General features: G+C 41.6%; 2 protein-coding genes across 5 annotated transcripts in view; one reads left to right on the plus strand and one right to left on the minus strand.

Annotated features, from left to right (window-relative positions):
- CDKL2 (cyclin dependent kinase like 2) overlaps positions 1 to 4,075 on the plus strand; it is a 95,595-nt gene extending 91,520 nt beyond the window's left edge. For all 4 annotated transcript variants that reach the window (XM_068233062.1, XM_068233053.1, XM_068233072.1 and 1 more), the window contains one exon: positions 3,881 to 4,075. In XM_068233062.1, the coding sequence (XP_068089163.1) occupies positions 3,881 to 3,949 (69 nt within the window). In that variant the 3' untranslated portion in view covers positions 3,950 to 4,075. The remainder of the gene's footprint in view (positions 1 to 3,880) is intronic.
- An 8,800-nt stretch (positions 4,076 to 12,875) lies between these two features.
- LOC137547553 (transmembrane protease serine 11D-like) overlaps positions 12,876 to 14,844 on the minus strand; it is a 53,257-nt gene continuing 51,288 nt past the window's right edge. Inside the window, exon 11 of the mRNA XM_068271102.1 lies at positions 12,876 to 14,108. Within this exon, the coding sequence (XP_068127203.1) occupies positions 13,947 to 14,108 (162 nt within the window). The 3' untranslated portion in view covers positions 12,876 to 13,946. The remainder of the gene's footprint in view (positions 14,109 to 14,844) is intronic.

Genomic DNA, 14,844 nt, shown 5'->3' on the forward strand with positions numbered 1-14,844 from the left:
TGGGGAGAAAATGAAAACTCTGTTTGGCCTATCCAATGACCCCTGAAGTTCATGAAGTAGTTGCCAACCTAAGTCACGTGGATGCAGCCTATTTCCAGCTTGTAAATGCACTTAACCACCTGCTGGTGGATGATATAACTACAAGTAATACAGTTCTGAAACACAATGCCATCAACAGGTGAAACAGATTTATAATACTTGACCTTTTGTGGTCTGATTACACTACATCAGTGGTCCTCAAACTAAGGCCCGCGGGCCGAATGCGGCCCCCTGAGGCTTTTTTACGGCCCCCCCCCCCCCCCCCCCACACACACACACAAAATGTATTACTTATAGATGCGGTCAGATACATCATTAAATATTGGTGGTCCAAATATAAAATAGCAGTGCTGGCACCACCCATCCACATGGAAGCCAGAAAGTAGTAATTCGATGGTTTCCAATCAAATTCCACTTCAGGTGACACTGCTGTCCAATTGGACTTCATGTTGTCACCTGGGTATGCTTCACTGTCTGGCCCGCAAAGACATCATTTTATGTATACTCCGGCCCTCAGCAGTCTGACGTATGTTGACCCGGCCCTCGACCCAAAACGTTTGGGGACCCCTGCACTACATCAATGACCTCTGTTTGCACTCTACTGCACAGGCAGTCTCCCTTTCTCTGATTTGTTCTTGTATACTGTAGCAGGTTTTGAAATGTATATTGCCATGCATTGCTGAACTCATCCTGCCTCCTCATATGCTTCACAGGTGCCAACATTAAAATGGTGCATGTAGTATATTGCTTTTATTTAATCCTACCATACCATTTAGTGAAGTGTGACAATGCAACAGAAAGCAGACTTCCCTTGACCCGAGGCTTATGTTGACCATCCACATCTGCATCTGACCATGCATCAGACATAAAAATATATTTGTATTGTATTGTATATTAAAGTGTATGCTTCCATGTGTCCACCACAGCCAAATACAGTCCATTTCAGTATCATACATCATCAAGTAAATATTGCCTTTTCGAATAGCAAAAGATTTGTTAAACTATATATATAAAATCGTGTGTGTGTGTGCGTGCGTGCGTGCGTGTGTGTGTGTGTGTGTGTGTGTGTGTGTGTGTGTGTGTGTGTGTGTGTGTGTGTGTATGTGCCGCGATCACGTGAAAACGGCTTGACCGATTTGAACAAAACTTGGTATACAGACCCCTTACTACTTCCAACATGTTCGATCGGGTTTTGATGGATACATAGTAAGTATACAATATCGACGGCTATATCCATCGAAACCCGATCAAACATGTTGGAAATAATCGAATCGATCCAATCGATCCCGCTGATCGAGCGGGAAATCGCAACGTGTGTACCCAGCATTACACAGTTAATAGCAAATGCTTCAAACCTGGTACTGTTAGTCACTGGGTGACTGGGGTTCAAATTCGGAAAGGGGGCGGAGCCACAAACAGCCAATCTGATTTTTTTTTATTTCAATGGCAATATACAAATTATTGATACTAAAAGCCCAAAGCTCATAAACTTGGTCATTGAGTGACTGTATGTCAAGGTTAGAAAAAGTGGGCGGAGCCAACAACTACATTTTTTCCAGGGGAGAATATAAATTGCAGCCATTCTTACACTGTTAATGGCGGGGTTCCCAAACTTGGCATAGTGGGCCACTGGGTGACTGGGATTAATATTCAGAAATGTGGGTGGAGCCAACAACAGCCAATCAAATTTCACCTATTGATTTTCAAGGAGAATATTTATATTGCTACCATTCTTACACTGTTAATGGCAGAGGGCTCTTGCCTAATAGGTGACTGGGGTCCAGATTCACTAAAGGGGGTGGAGCCACAAACAGCCAATCCAATTTGTTAGATTGATTTCAGACATTCTGTTATTGGCAGGGTTCTCAAACGTGACACAGGTGGTCAATGGATGACTGGGATTAATATTCAGGAAAGTGGGTGAAAACTACAACAGCCAATCAAAATTCCCCTATTGATTTTCAAGGGAAATATTGAAACTGCTGCCACTCTTACACTAATAATGGCAGAAGCCTCAAACCGACTACAGTTGGTCATGAAGTGGCTGGGGTTCAAATCCACTAAAGGGGTGAAGCTACAAACAGCCAATCAGATTACTTTACTGGATAAACTGCTTCCATTCACACAATTTTGATGGCAGAAACCCAAAAGCTTAAAACTTGGTCACTGGGTGACTGGGATTAATTATTTAGAAAAGTGGGTGGAGCCTAAAAAGAAAATCAAAATTCACCTGTTGATTTTCAAGGGGAATATTTAAATTTCTGCCATTCTTGCACTGTTAATGGCACAGGCCTCAAACCTGCTACAGTTGGTCATTGGGTCACTGGGGTTCAAATTCAGAAAAAGGGTGGAGCTCCAAACAGCCAATCCAATTTGTTTCATCTCACTGGTAAATTACAAATTGATGCCAAGGACACCAGAGCTCACAAACTTGGTCATTGAGTGACTGTGTCAAGGTTACAAAAAGTGGGCGGAGCCAAAAACAAATTTCACTAGGAAAATATAAACTGCAGCCATTCTTACACTGTTACTGGCAAGGGTTCTCAAACTTTGCCCAGATGGTCACTGGGTGACTGAGATTAATATTATGGGAAGTGGGTGGAGCCTATAATAGCCAATCAAAATTCACCTGCTACCGTTGGTCATTGGGTGACTGGGGTTCAAATGCCAGAGAGGGGTAAAGCCACAAACAGCCAATCTGATTTGTTTACTTTCTATGGGAATATACAAATAATTGATGACAAAGACCCCAAAGCTCACAAACTTGATCATTGAGTATTTGTGTGTTAGGATTAGAAAAAGTGGCCGGAGCTAACACCAGCCAAATACATACCCGGGCAACGCCGATTCATCAGCTATTATTCATAAAAGTGGATGGAGCCTACAAAAGCCAATCAAAATTCACCTATTGATTTTCAAGGGGAATATTTCATTACTGCCATTCTTGCACTGTTAATGGCACAAGCCCCAAACTGGGTACAGTTATTTATTGGGTGACTGGGGTTCAAATTGAGAAAAGGGGTGGAGACACAAACAGCCCATCAGATTTGTTTAATTTCAATGCAAAGACTGCAAAGCTCACAAATTTGGCCATTGAGTAATTAAGTAATTGTCTGTTACTGTTAGAAAAAGTGGGCATAGCCAACACCAGCCAAATACATACCCAGGAAATGCTGGGTCATCAGTGGGCGGAGACAAATTCAAATTTCACTGGGAAAATGTAAACTGCAGCCATTCTTACACTGTTAACGGTAGGGTTCTCAAACTTTGCACAGTTGGTCACTGGGTGACTGGGATTAATATTCATAAAAGAGGGTGGATCCTACAAAAGCCAATCCAAATTCATATATTGCTTTTCAAGGGGAATATTCAATTGCTGCCATTCTTGCACTGTTAAGGACACAAGCTTAAAACCTGTTACAGTTGGTCATTTGGGTGACTGGGGTTCAAATTCAGAAAAGAGGGTGGAGCCACAGCCAATCAGATTTGTTTCATTTCAATGCAAATTATTGATCCCAAACAATGCAAAGCTCACAAACTAGGTCATTGAGTCATTGGCCTCAATTCACTAAGCTTAACTCCTGTCTTTAATAACTCTTCTGAGCTGTTTTACAGTTATCACAATTATATCATCATGATGATAACTGTAAAACAGCTCAGAAGAGTTATTAAAGACAGGAGTTAAGTTTAGTGAATTGAGGCCATTGTGTGTTAGGGTTAGGAAAAGTGGGCGGAGTCAACACCAGCCAAATACATACCCGGGCAACGCCAGGCTATCAGCTAGTTTTTATATAATTCTACTGCCCTAAAAATAAAGATCAAAATATTTTTTGTATTGCAGTTTTCAGGAAACTCACTACAAGACTCCGTGGATACCTTAGAAGCAAATTTTCCTCCTGTAGAACATTAGAGGAGCAGTTTACTGGAAGACCATTTGACGAGAACTGTATCTGGATATCCTATGTACTTTTAATGCTGTTATGTATAAGCAACATTTCAACTTTTATAGACTCAATATAAAGAAACAGAAACATTATTGTGAATTCAAAACGCTGATACATTCAGCATAGCATTTTATCACCGATTGCTAAGGACATTATTTAGTGAATGCTGCATGTGGACAGTAATACCTTTCAATGCCTCATAACATGAAAACACATTTTCAACTAAATCATATATAAATCCAATGACAATAAGCTTGCAACTGACAGAGTCATTCCTACCTGACTGAGCTATATTTGGGGCAAAGTATTCTGGTGCTGGGTTAGCCTCAGCCTATCTCAGTTCTAATATCAATTGTCTAGAGAATTGTGATGGTGCAGCTGTTTATCTTTCAGCTTTTTCATGATAACGTTATCTAATTAGATATGAGAGCAATAAGTGGAATGCACTAAACAACTTGGAATAGGCCATGCTGAATACTGGTACCTCAGGATGCAATTTCACGATCCACGGGTAATCTGATGGAAAGTTGTATCATATGGACATGTCCAAACTGCTCCTGATCAATAAAGGGATTGATTTTCCGATGATAACTTCTCAAAGTCGGTCCCTTTATTGATCAGAAGCAGATTGGACAGGTTCAAAATAATTGTCGGATTCCCGTCGATCGACCGGAAGTTGGATCGCGTGTTCCCAACATTAAATAGCAGATGTTTCTGGAAAAATGCCATTAAATTGAAGCTTAAAGGGACTCTGAGCTCATCTAAAAAACAAAAGTTGTACTCACCCGGGGCTTTTTCCAGCCCAGTGCTGGTCGGGAGGTCCCACGACGGCGTCCTGGCTCCTCTCCTACTCCCCGCTCCGGAATGGCTGCCCGGCCGCAGCCCGGGCGACACTCGGCCGAGTGTCGGGCTGCTCCTTCCGCGTATGACGCGCCTGACGTCACACGGCGGCCGGCGTGAAAGTACTGCGCATGCGCGATTAAAGCGCGCATGCGCGGTACTGCCACGCCGGCCGCCGTGATGACGCGAGGCGGCCGGCGTGCGACGTCAGCCGCGTCATACGCGGAAGGAGCAGCCCGACACTCGGCCGAGTGTCGCCCGGGCTGCGGCCGGTCAGCCATTGGGCTGGAAAAAGCCCCGGGTGAGTACAACTTTTGTTTTTTAGATGAGCTCGGAGTCCCTTTAAGGGACATGTGACAATGATGAGATAGACATATGTATGTACAGTGTCAAGTGCGGTCTGATCCCTTATTTGAACAGTTTCATTTGCACATGTCTTTTAAACTATACCAGTTGCCTGGTATTGTTTAAAATACCAGCTGCTCATCTTTCTGGTCAGTAGTATCTGAATGACACACCTGAAACAAGCATCCAGCCAATCTTGTCAGATTTTTGTCAGAAAGATCTGATCTGCATGCTTTTTCAGTGTCTGTTGCTTAAAGTATTAGTAGTATTAGGAAGTGGATCAGCAGGACAGCCAGGCAATGTGCATTGTTTAAAAGGAAATGAATATGTCTGCTGGCACCTGCATTATAAGGTCAAAGGGAGGAGCCAAATTATATTTAATCATCTGTAACAAATAAAGCTACATTTTTTAGCAAACATTTCTGGAAATGTATCTACAAGTACACTGCATTATTTCAGGAAATTACAAGCAAGTGGGGACAGTATGGGTCCACCGCCCTCAAATACCTACCAAACGTTAACAAGTATGTTGAATTAGCTTGTTGCTGACCTAATGTCTTCCAGCATTAATTTAACAGGTATACATTGCTTTTTTCTTGACATGATTATAGTGAACCAATATTGATTTCATATGATTATTCAAAATGGCAGTGAAATAAGTAATGATGGTATCTGTATAGTGCAATTACACATAGCAGTCATATATATTAATTGTGATCATTTACATATTACCTGACTAGTCAACCACCAAGGGTAAGGTTAGGGTAAGATTATTGTATAGGGATATATAGAAGTATGATGCTAAGTTTGTATCAGTGGTAGTCATTGTTACTGGTCAGCATTGAAATATCGTTTTAAGGGTCAAGTTAGGGCTAGAGACAGGAGAAAGGCTGGGGTTAATGTCTCAGATGGACAGGAAATATGGATATATTTAAAGGAAAGGCTCAAGTCTCTAATTTTTACTTGTATACATTTGTTGAGTTGTAAGATATATTTTTAAACATTCTTTAAGTGATTTTTTTGTACTTTATTTGCACGTTAAATGCTTTCTGGCAGAACAATGGCCTTCTTTAATTGGGCTTATTGGAGTGAATTTCCATGAATTATTCCATTGGTGGGGTAACTTGATTTCATGGGTTACACATCTCATTAATAGAGGTGGTTGCCATTGTGATTATCTCAGCCATAATCCTTAGCGCTGTGTCAGACCAAATAAAACAGAAAAACATAATCAGAACCTGTCCACACATAGGCAATGTAAAAATATCAGGCATAATGCTTCAAAGTTCCTCACACATATTTGCTAGGTGATCTGAGGCATTTTAAAGCATTTTTATGTTTCTATTTGCAGTGGAACTTTTCACTTCTCTGGGATGCGTCAAAAATTCTCCACAATGTGGCATCTTTTTAATGTGTAGCATTTAATGTCTCCTGTATGAACAAGGCTTTAAAAAAATGGTATGGAAGGAAATTGAACTATTAATATTAATTACACAAGATAAGGGACCACTCTTTTGTCTACTCCCTATTAGCAAGATGCCTGACATGCACAGCAACATCTACAAAGCAAACATCCTCTGACGATTAATGCATGGCACTAACACAGCTGAGTAAAGACTTGTGCAGCTCATGCACTCTAGTGCGGGTCCCAACAAAGGAACAACAGAGGGTACCTGGAGGACACTGAGGGACCTCATAGTTTACAGGAGGAGGGGGTGGGGGTATGCTACAAAAAACCCCAGGTAAGTAAAAGTCACACCCCTCCCCCCCCCCATTTAAGTATACTGGCAACAAACAAGAAGTAGCTAGCCAGTACAAAAATATTGAAATTAAAATGTGTATATGTTACGGCCAGAACCCGAAGTATGGCCACTTCTAGTTCTGGCCGGCCACTTCTGGTTCTGGCTGGCCAATGTGCGAAGTGGCCGCAGCGCAGCGGCCAATGTTAGAAATGGAATGTTTCCTTTTATTATTAATGTAGTTTTCCGGCCGTCTCTGGCCAAATGTAGCAAAACAGTTAGTTAATTGAATGAAATGAAGCTGGCGGCAATGTAGAAGGATGAAGCCGCCCGGCTTCCGCTCCGCCTCCTCTCCTCCGCCCCTGCCTCTCTCTCCTCCCCGATACTGGCAGCGGGGGACATGCGTGTCCCCCCCAGAGTCGTTCGTCGCGGCAGGCAATCCTGTCGTTCGTCCCTGCAGAGCGGGTGCTGGCAGAAGCAATGTCTGCAGCCTCCCCGCTCTGCTTTCCTGGCGCCACGAACGACTCTCGGGGACACGTGTGTCCCCGCCGGCTGTCCGAAGAAGAGAGAGAGAGAGAGAGAGAGAGAGAGAGAGAGAGGCAGGGGTGGAGGAGAGGAGACGGAGCCGCCAGCTTCATTTCATTAAATTAACTAACTGTTTTGCTACATTTCGGCCAGAAAACTACATTAATAATAAAAGGAAACATTCCATTTCTAACATTGGCCGCTGCGCTGCGGCCACTTTGCACATTGGCCGGCCAGAACCCGAAGTGGCCGGCCAGAACTAGAAGTGGCCACACTTCGGGTTCTGGCCGTAACATTATATGAATTGTAACTGCTAACTCCCCTCCAGAGACAATACAGGCTGAATAGTACATGAGGATTTATAGAAAGACGCTAGACAATATATTGCATGGTAAATGCCTTTCCCCAAGTCTGTGCCTTCCCTAAGTCCAAAAAGTGAGCCTAGACACCTCCATATACCTTTTTATATGTCAATCTTTTTATATTAGTTAAGGCTCGTACACACGCCGTACCAGAAGCAACGACGGGTCCACCACACCCTCCCGCTGGGCGGTGTTTAGCCGACAGTATGCACGTGTGTACGCGCTGTCGGCGACTGATAAGGCTGTTTCTGAGTGATTCACATGAACTCAGGATTTGGCACAGAAGCTTATCTCCAGCATGCCAGATTAATTTACAAAAGTTAAGAACACTTGTGTTGATCTTGATTGCTTATAGCTGTTTTTACCTAGGGATTGTTTGTTCCTCGCTGTGTTGCATGAAGTGGCAGTGTGTTAAATTTAACCTGTGAATTTTAAACAAAAAAAATTGTACTTACCTTGGCAGGAGAAAGCCTCTGGATCCTAAATAGGCTTCCCCCATCCTTCTACGTCAGACAATTCCATGCTGGGACACCTGAGAATTGGCCTACCTGCGCATGTGAACTAGCACTGTCCCACTCGTGCTCTGGTGGAAATAGTGGACCTGATCTGGCCCAGCTTTTTCAGGAGGAAGCTGAGTGGGCCGGTGCTAGTGCATCTGCACGGGCTGCTGACAAGCATCGGCAAGCTCTTTTGGGAGTCCCAGCGCTGGAACAGAGCTATGGAGGAGAATGAGGGAAACCGCTTTAAGGATCCAGAGGCTTCCTCCTCCCAAGAATAAGTACCCCCTAGGGGCACTTTTTTTGTAACTTCGGGGTCACTTTAATAAAACCATTAAACAAAGCCAGCCATTTTATCACATTTGAAAATAATTTGGAGTTCACTAAATGACAACATTTCATGTTCAGGCAGAAGCAAAAACATCAGCAGTTTGTAGAGTAATATCTTAAGAAAAGGAGAGAAGCCCCATGAAAAGTAAGGGGAATTGAAGTTGAGAATCCTGCATATTTTCTTTTCCATTGCTTCCCCACTGAAATACTATTCAGAGTAATTTAGAGAACTAAGAAGCACTATTTTCTTCCCAAATAACTTTAATATTGCTTCTAGAAGAAAATAATTTTTCATTTCCTTGCTGCAAACTACCGGACTAAGTGTGTATAAATAATGATGTTTCTACATATTTTCCAAGCAAAAACAGTGTTACAAAAGAGGCAGAACAATATCACATTTTACAAAAACATTTATTTTTGCAAGTAGATAAAACAAGTTACAGAATTTTTTAGGAATAGACATGGAAGGAGTGGTCTCACACACGATACAACAAAAATATACATTTTTACGCCATTTCAATAAAAAGGATTGGATGTGCAGGAAAAAATAAAGTTTGTTTTTTTTTCATCCAGTCAATTCCTTGATTTATAAACTCAACCAATTTTTTCAGAGTTTTCAATAGTTTTTTTTCATAATTGGGGAAAAATTAAACCTATGTGATACATTGATCAGATTGATTAGATCGAAAGTGTTACAATCAATCAGAAATATTGATTGTAATTTTCAAAAGAAAAAAAATATATAAAAAGTTGTGTGTGGCCACCTATATTCAGATGGTGAGATGGGCCCAGCAGCACCAGAGGCAAAACATGATGTCCTTATTTATAGTGCAAAGAGATCATTAGGCTACAACAAAACTATTTTATTTATGTTTTTAGAAAAGCCATACCATGTTTGCAGAAGCAGTAAAGTGTTGTACCGTGTTAGCCATGAGTAAAAGCAAGAAGTTTTGAATCAGGATGATACCATTTATTGGCTAACTTAGAGATGGATAAACAGTGAGTTTTCGACTTATAAAAAGGCTTCGTCGGACTGGTTCCTGACCAAAACTGAAAAACACAGCTTATGCAGGATTGCTTGTTTGCTCCAATGCCCTGGACAACATTGGCAAATCATAATATGAAGTATACAGACATCATAGCTGCAAAGTGTTGAAAACAAGACTTTTGATTGGACATACCGTCCTTCAGGGCCTTTTTCCACTAGCTTGCGATTTGCTTCTGATCGCAAATCGCAAGGTACATTAAACTAATGGAAACTGCAGCAGCAATTTCCATTAGTGCAATCCAATTGCGATGCGATTTTGGTCAAATCGCAATCGTCGTCCTGCCGCGTTTTGTATGCGATTGAGCTGTACTATAATGAGTATAGTAGCTCAATCACAATCGCAATCGCATGGTGGAAATTGAAACGCGATCGCATTTCATAGTGGAAAAGAGCCCTCAGAACGAAATTGCAACGCATTTCACCACTGTGTACATCATGTCAATTAACAGCAAATTAACCTCATCTACTTCATAACTATAGGCACAGCCTTAATACCTTTTTTCTGTCCTGTGATTAGTTTTCCATGATTCATAGGGTTTTACCTCAATATTAATTTTGGCACATTAGTCGTGGTCCAGTAGTAAATAAATATAAACAAGCAATCTAAGCTGTCAATGTATGCACATGATAAAGAGATTTTCTTTTATTCTGAAATGTTTGACAGACAAGATCACACAATTAATGTGTCACTTTATATTCTAACTTCATGTACGGTATTTGGCAGATTCACTGAGGTAGACTCAAGTATTAAAGTGCAAAATAACATGTCTTTGGCAAGTACATTTAAAATAGACCTATCAGTAAAACCACGTGTCACATAAAATATTAGGATACATGTCAGATGGGGTGCAAAGTTAAAACAAGAAATAAAAGATAATTTTTGTGATTTAGATTTGCTGTGAAATGAACCTTTCACAACCTACACATGCGATAAAATATACAGTATACAGATTTGTGGAACAAGATTTTTTTAAATTCTGATTGCAGTCCCTGTGTTAAAGGAAACCTGGTGTGAAAATAAACTGATGAGATAAATAATTGTATCTATCCTCCTACTCCTAAAAATGACCCTTTTTTGAATTCCACAGTATTATTTTCTGTGCATAAGCTAAAAAGGTAGGTTTAATGTTGTAATGGCTCAACTGAATGACACAGTCTTTCTCACCATCTGACAGAGTTTATAGTTGATTGCCAAAATATACAAACTATTAACCTTTTTTTAAACGGTGCCCTCCACTCAGAAGCTGCTCTCCGAAAAAGCAAGGGTTTGATGGCTGTAATTCCTTATCAGAGAGGATTACATTCTAGTCTGTCTAAGTCCCGACTGGTGAGAAACGGTCACTTGCATAACTAAAAGTTAATGACAAAATACACAAGCAGCTTGGGGTGACCCAAATATACAAGGAAAGTATAGGGGACTAAAAGAGACTGAAGAGTCCTCCTACTAATAAACAACAACGCTCAGTGTAGTTTGTCTTCTTAAAACAGAAGGTATTTATGTTAATTCAACTTTTAGTGAGCGACTATGGTCTCCCACAATGCATCACTACTGAATATGCAAATTATCTCTTTGAGCCCCAGAAGCCAGGCTTACATCCAGAACCGCTGGTCTATATCAAGCCTATAGCTTCTAAAATTTACAGAGCAACCCAACATGCACCTGTTTTGGACTGTTGGTCCTCCTTAGTAAATGAAGAACTGTAACAACATATGGTAGAAAGCAGTAAATTATTCAGGATAACCGTTTTACAATAAATATCCCGTAACCCCACCCTCCCATTGAGGCTTACACTAGGCTGTTCATTGTGCGGAATTCCACCCCTGAGTATTCTGGGAGACCAGCTATGTTTTTGTATTGGTGTTACAACTCTCAGTGATTAACATTCCACAGAGATCACTTCTGGCAACTGATCTCTGTGGAATGTTCATCATTGAGAGTTGTAACACAATACAAAAAACATAGCTGGTCTCCCAGAATGCTTAGAGGTGGAATTCCTAAGGATGTTGCCACCTGTGATAAATTTCAGGTGTGTAAATTTCAGATCTTTAATAAAATCAGTGTGTGTGCTTTGCACTGTACATACACATGTCTATCCTATCATGCCACATGTCACCTTGGGTACACTAAGTATTCTAAAAAATTCTTATGCGTTTAGGATCAAATTGGGACAAATTGCAAACGTGGTTCGCGTTCCAAAATTGTTGTGTTTAAACAATCAGAAGTCAATGAAGTAAAGGTCCGCGCTCTGAAACATAGACTAACAGTACAGAAAGTTCTCACTTCCCTTATTCGGGTCTTTCGTAGACAATCCAGAGAAAGGGTTAACTGTATCAGTAGCTCCAATCCGTACAGGTCATGTTCCACGTTACATGCAAAAAAAAAAAAAAAACACATATATAGTGTATATCTGCGGGGCTCAAAACATCCCAGCACCTCTCCACAGTGCTCAGTCCGTCACCCACACACCAGGAACTGACTCATCAGGGGGTGACGACATACGCTCTGACCAGCAGCTATAAAGGTACCCGCCTGGTCAGAGCGTATGTCGTCAGCCCCTGATGAGTCAGTTCCTGACGAAATGCATTGGGTGGAGCTACAACATGCGCGACCAGCAAGGAAGTCCTGAGAGCACACGGCGGTGTGCGGAGTAGCGTGCAGCGGGATTCTGAGGCGGCATCAGCTGGGACAGTCACCCGGGGACTGCATCTGTAACTGATATGCTGGCATGAAATCTTCGCTTGTGAGTGCAATACAATTTTAAAAACTTATTAAATCAGACGTTTTTACACTATGTCAGCCTGTTTTAGTCCTAGTGTTTACTGAAGAGGAGAGGGTATTCTGGAGTGGACTATATGTATAGCAGAGTGTGCTAACCCCCAAAGACTATCATTCCAACCTCCGGATAGTTTGGAGGACGCTTGGGTGAGTGCGGGCACATGGGGGGGGGGGGGGGGGGGTGTCCCAGCACTGTTGGTGTAGTGTGGGGTGACGGACCAAGCACTGTGGAGAGGTGCTGGGATGTTTTTAGCCCCGCAGATATACACTATATATGTGGGGGTTTTTGCATGTAACGTGGAACATGACCTGTACGGATTGGAGCTACTGATACAGTTAACCCTTTCTCTGGATTGTCTACGAAATACCCGAATAAGGGAAGTGAGAACTTTCTGTACTGTTAGTCTATGTTTCAGAGCGCGGACCTTTACTTCATACACTAAGTATTCAGTGGCTGCTTAGATATAAGCACCAATTCATAAGTCACAACAGGAAAGAATGAACCTCCATACAAAATATTACTGTCTAGAACTTTATCCTCCCCTTCTTTATCAAGTGATCTCTCTCTAAGTAGCGACTGAATGCTTTAGCATGGTTTACTGTATTATGTAACACAAGGTGAACACGAGGGTCATATTTAATCAACACCAATTAATAGTTTATATACAGGCCCATTCATGTGCAACTTGAAACACCCACAGCAATAAATTGGGATCATTCAGGTGCCTTTTCCAAGTTTGTATGGTTGTCCACTGATTTATGCATGTTGCAGAGCCGTGTCCAATCATCATTGCACTGTACTGCTTCAGGCACAGGGTCCTCCTCCCTTGACTCTGTCCAATGGGCACATCAGGCTGATCTTCAAAGAGCCAAACAGCATATCTGAACATTTAATGACTGTCCAAATCAAGTCAAGTTCCTCATATGAACCTCCCAATAAATAACAAATCCAATTTTGACTGCATGAGTTCAATCTTCAAGTGGTAGGCACAAGCATTAAAGTGCATCTAAGCTCAGAACTTCCTCTCTGCTCTAAAAGATTAGGCACAGTATGAAAACAATCATGGAAAAAAATATTTGTTACAATGAACAGAAATCCCCCAAAAAAGCCCTGAAAATGTATTGGATGAACTTTCAGGGAGCAAAGGAGGGGTTCAAGCATCTGTCTTTTCCTATACATCCCTGTACAATCAGCTCTCCAAGGGCCTGTGATTCATGCCTATTGATTGCACACTTGTTACACTCAACTGTAGCTAAAATAAACAAACGCAGCTCAGTTCAACTGATTTCTACAGCATTTCTATGAGGAATGAACACTATTTAGTATGTTCTTTGCAAGAGGTCGGGTCCAATCCAGCAAGTAGTTCATAAAATGCCCCTTTTCAATTACTGGGTAACGTCTATGTCTAAAGCTACACAATACTGTTGTTTCAACATTTGGAATTGTTTATGTCCTTTGTGAAGAAATAAATTAAATTCATCTCCCCAGAGGTAGTGAGACTTAAATCCCAGACTTCTGAGTAATCCAGCTACGTAGATACGTCACATTGGAGTAGACACCAGGTCTGTTTTGTAAGGCACAGCCATATCCAAAGCTTACAATTCCAATGAGCGTCCATCTGTGATTAGACTGTGTTGCTACAAGAGGACCTCCAGAGTCGCCCTGTTTTCACAGAACAAAAGATTATCTTACATTAATTAATGATGTATACACTTGTGCAGTTTTTATGCAAAATACTAGTAACAACACTTGAGCAAAAAGAATAACATCCACTATCTACATACACATTAGTGCTCAACTCATATAATTCACGTCGTTGTTTTAAATATATTTTAATGGGATATGCTAAATAAGCTATCTACCTGTACTGGCAGTGATGTGGTCTGCATCATTTGATGGGCAGGAAATTGGGGAGGAAGGGGAAGGAGGAGGGCAAGGATGGAAAGGGCTGTTTATGGTGAGGATCTAGTTCTCATCTGCTCCAGTGCTGAGTTTACATTCTTTTATAGCAAACTTTCAACATTTTTACAATAATTATATTGCGCTTTTCTCCTGGTGGACTCAAAGTGCCAGAGCTTCATTCAATTAGGGTTTGCTCCACAGGCGACCAGGATCATTAGGGAGCCTTGCCCAAAGACCAAAGCAGCTGAGCGATGTGCATCAAAACTAGGCGCTGCCTGCCATAAGAGTAATGTTATACTGCACAGGGCGTGCAAGGGTAATTCAGTGTTCCGGCGATTGCCAGACCTTACCTCACATCTCCCTCCAAGTTGCAATGACTCAGAGGGGGAATAGTATTTTACGCCGAGGGGCAGTAGGGTGAGCAGTCATTTGGCTCACCGCCGGCATTTATATGCGTCTGCCCAAAAACTCTTCACTATTTTACATACTGGCTTGA

The sequence above is a fragment of the Hyperolius riggenbachi genome, chromosome 1, assembly GCF_040937935.1.
Source record: "Hyperolius riggenbachi isolate aHypRig1 chromosome 1, aHypRig1.pri, whole genome shotgun sequence".
NCBI lineage: Eukaryota > Metazoa > Chordata > Amphibia > Anura > Hyperoliidae > Hyperolius > Hyperolius riggenbachi.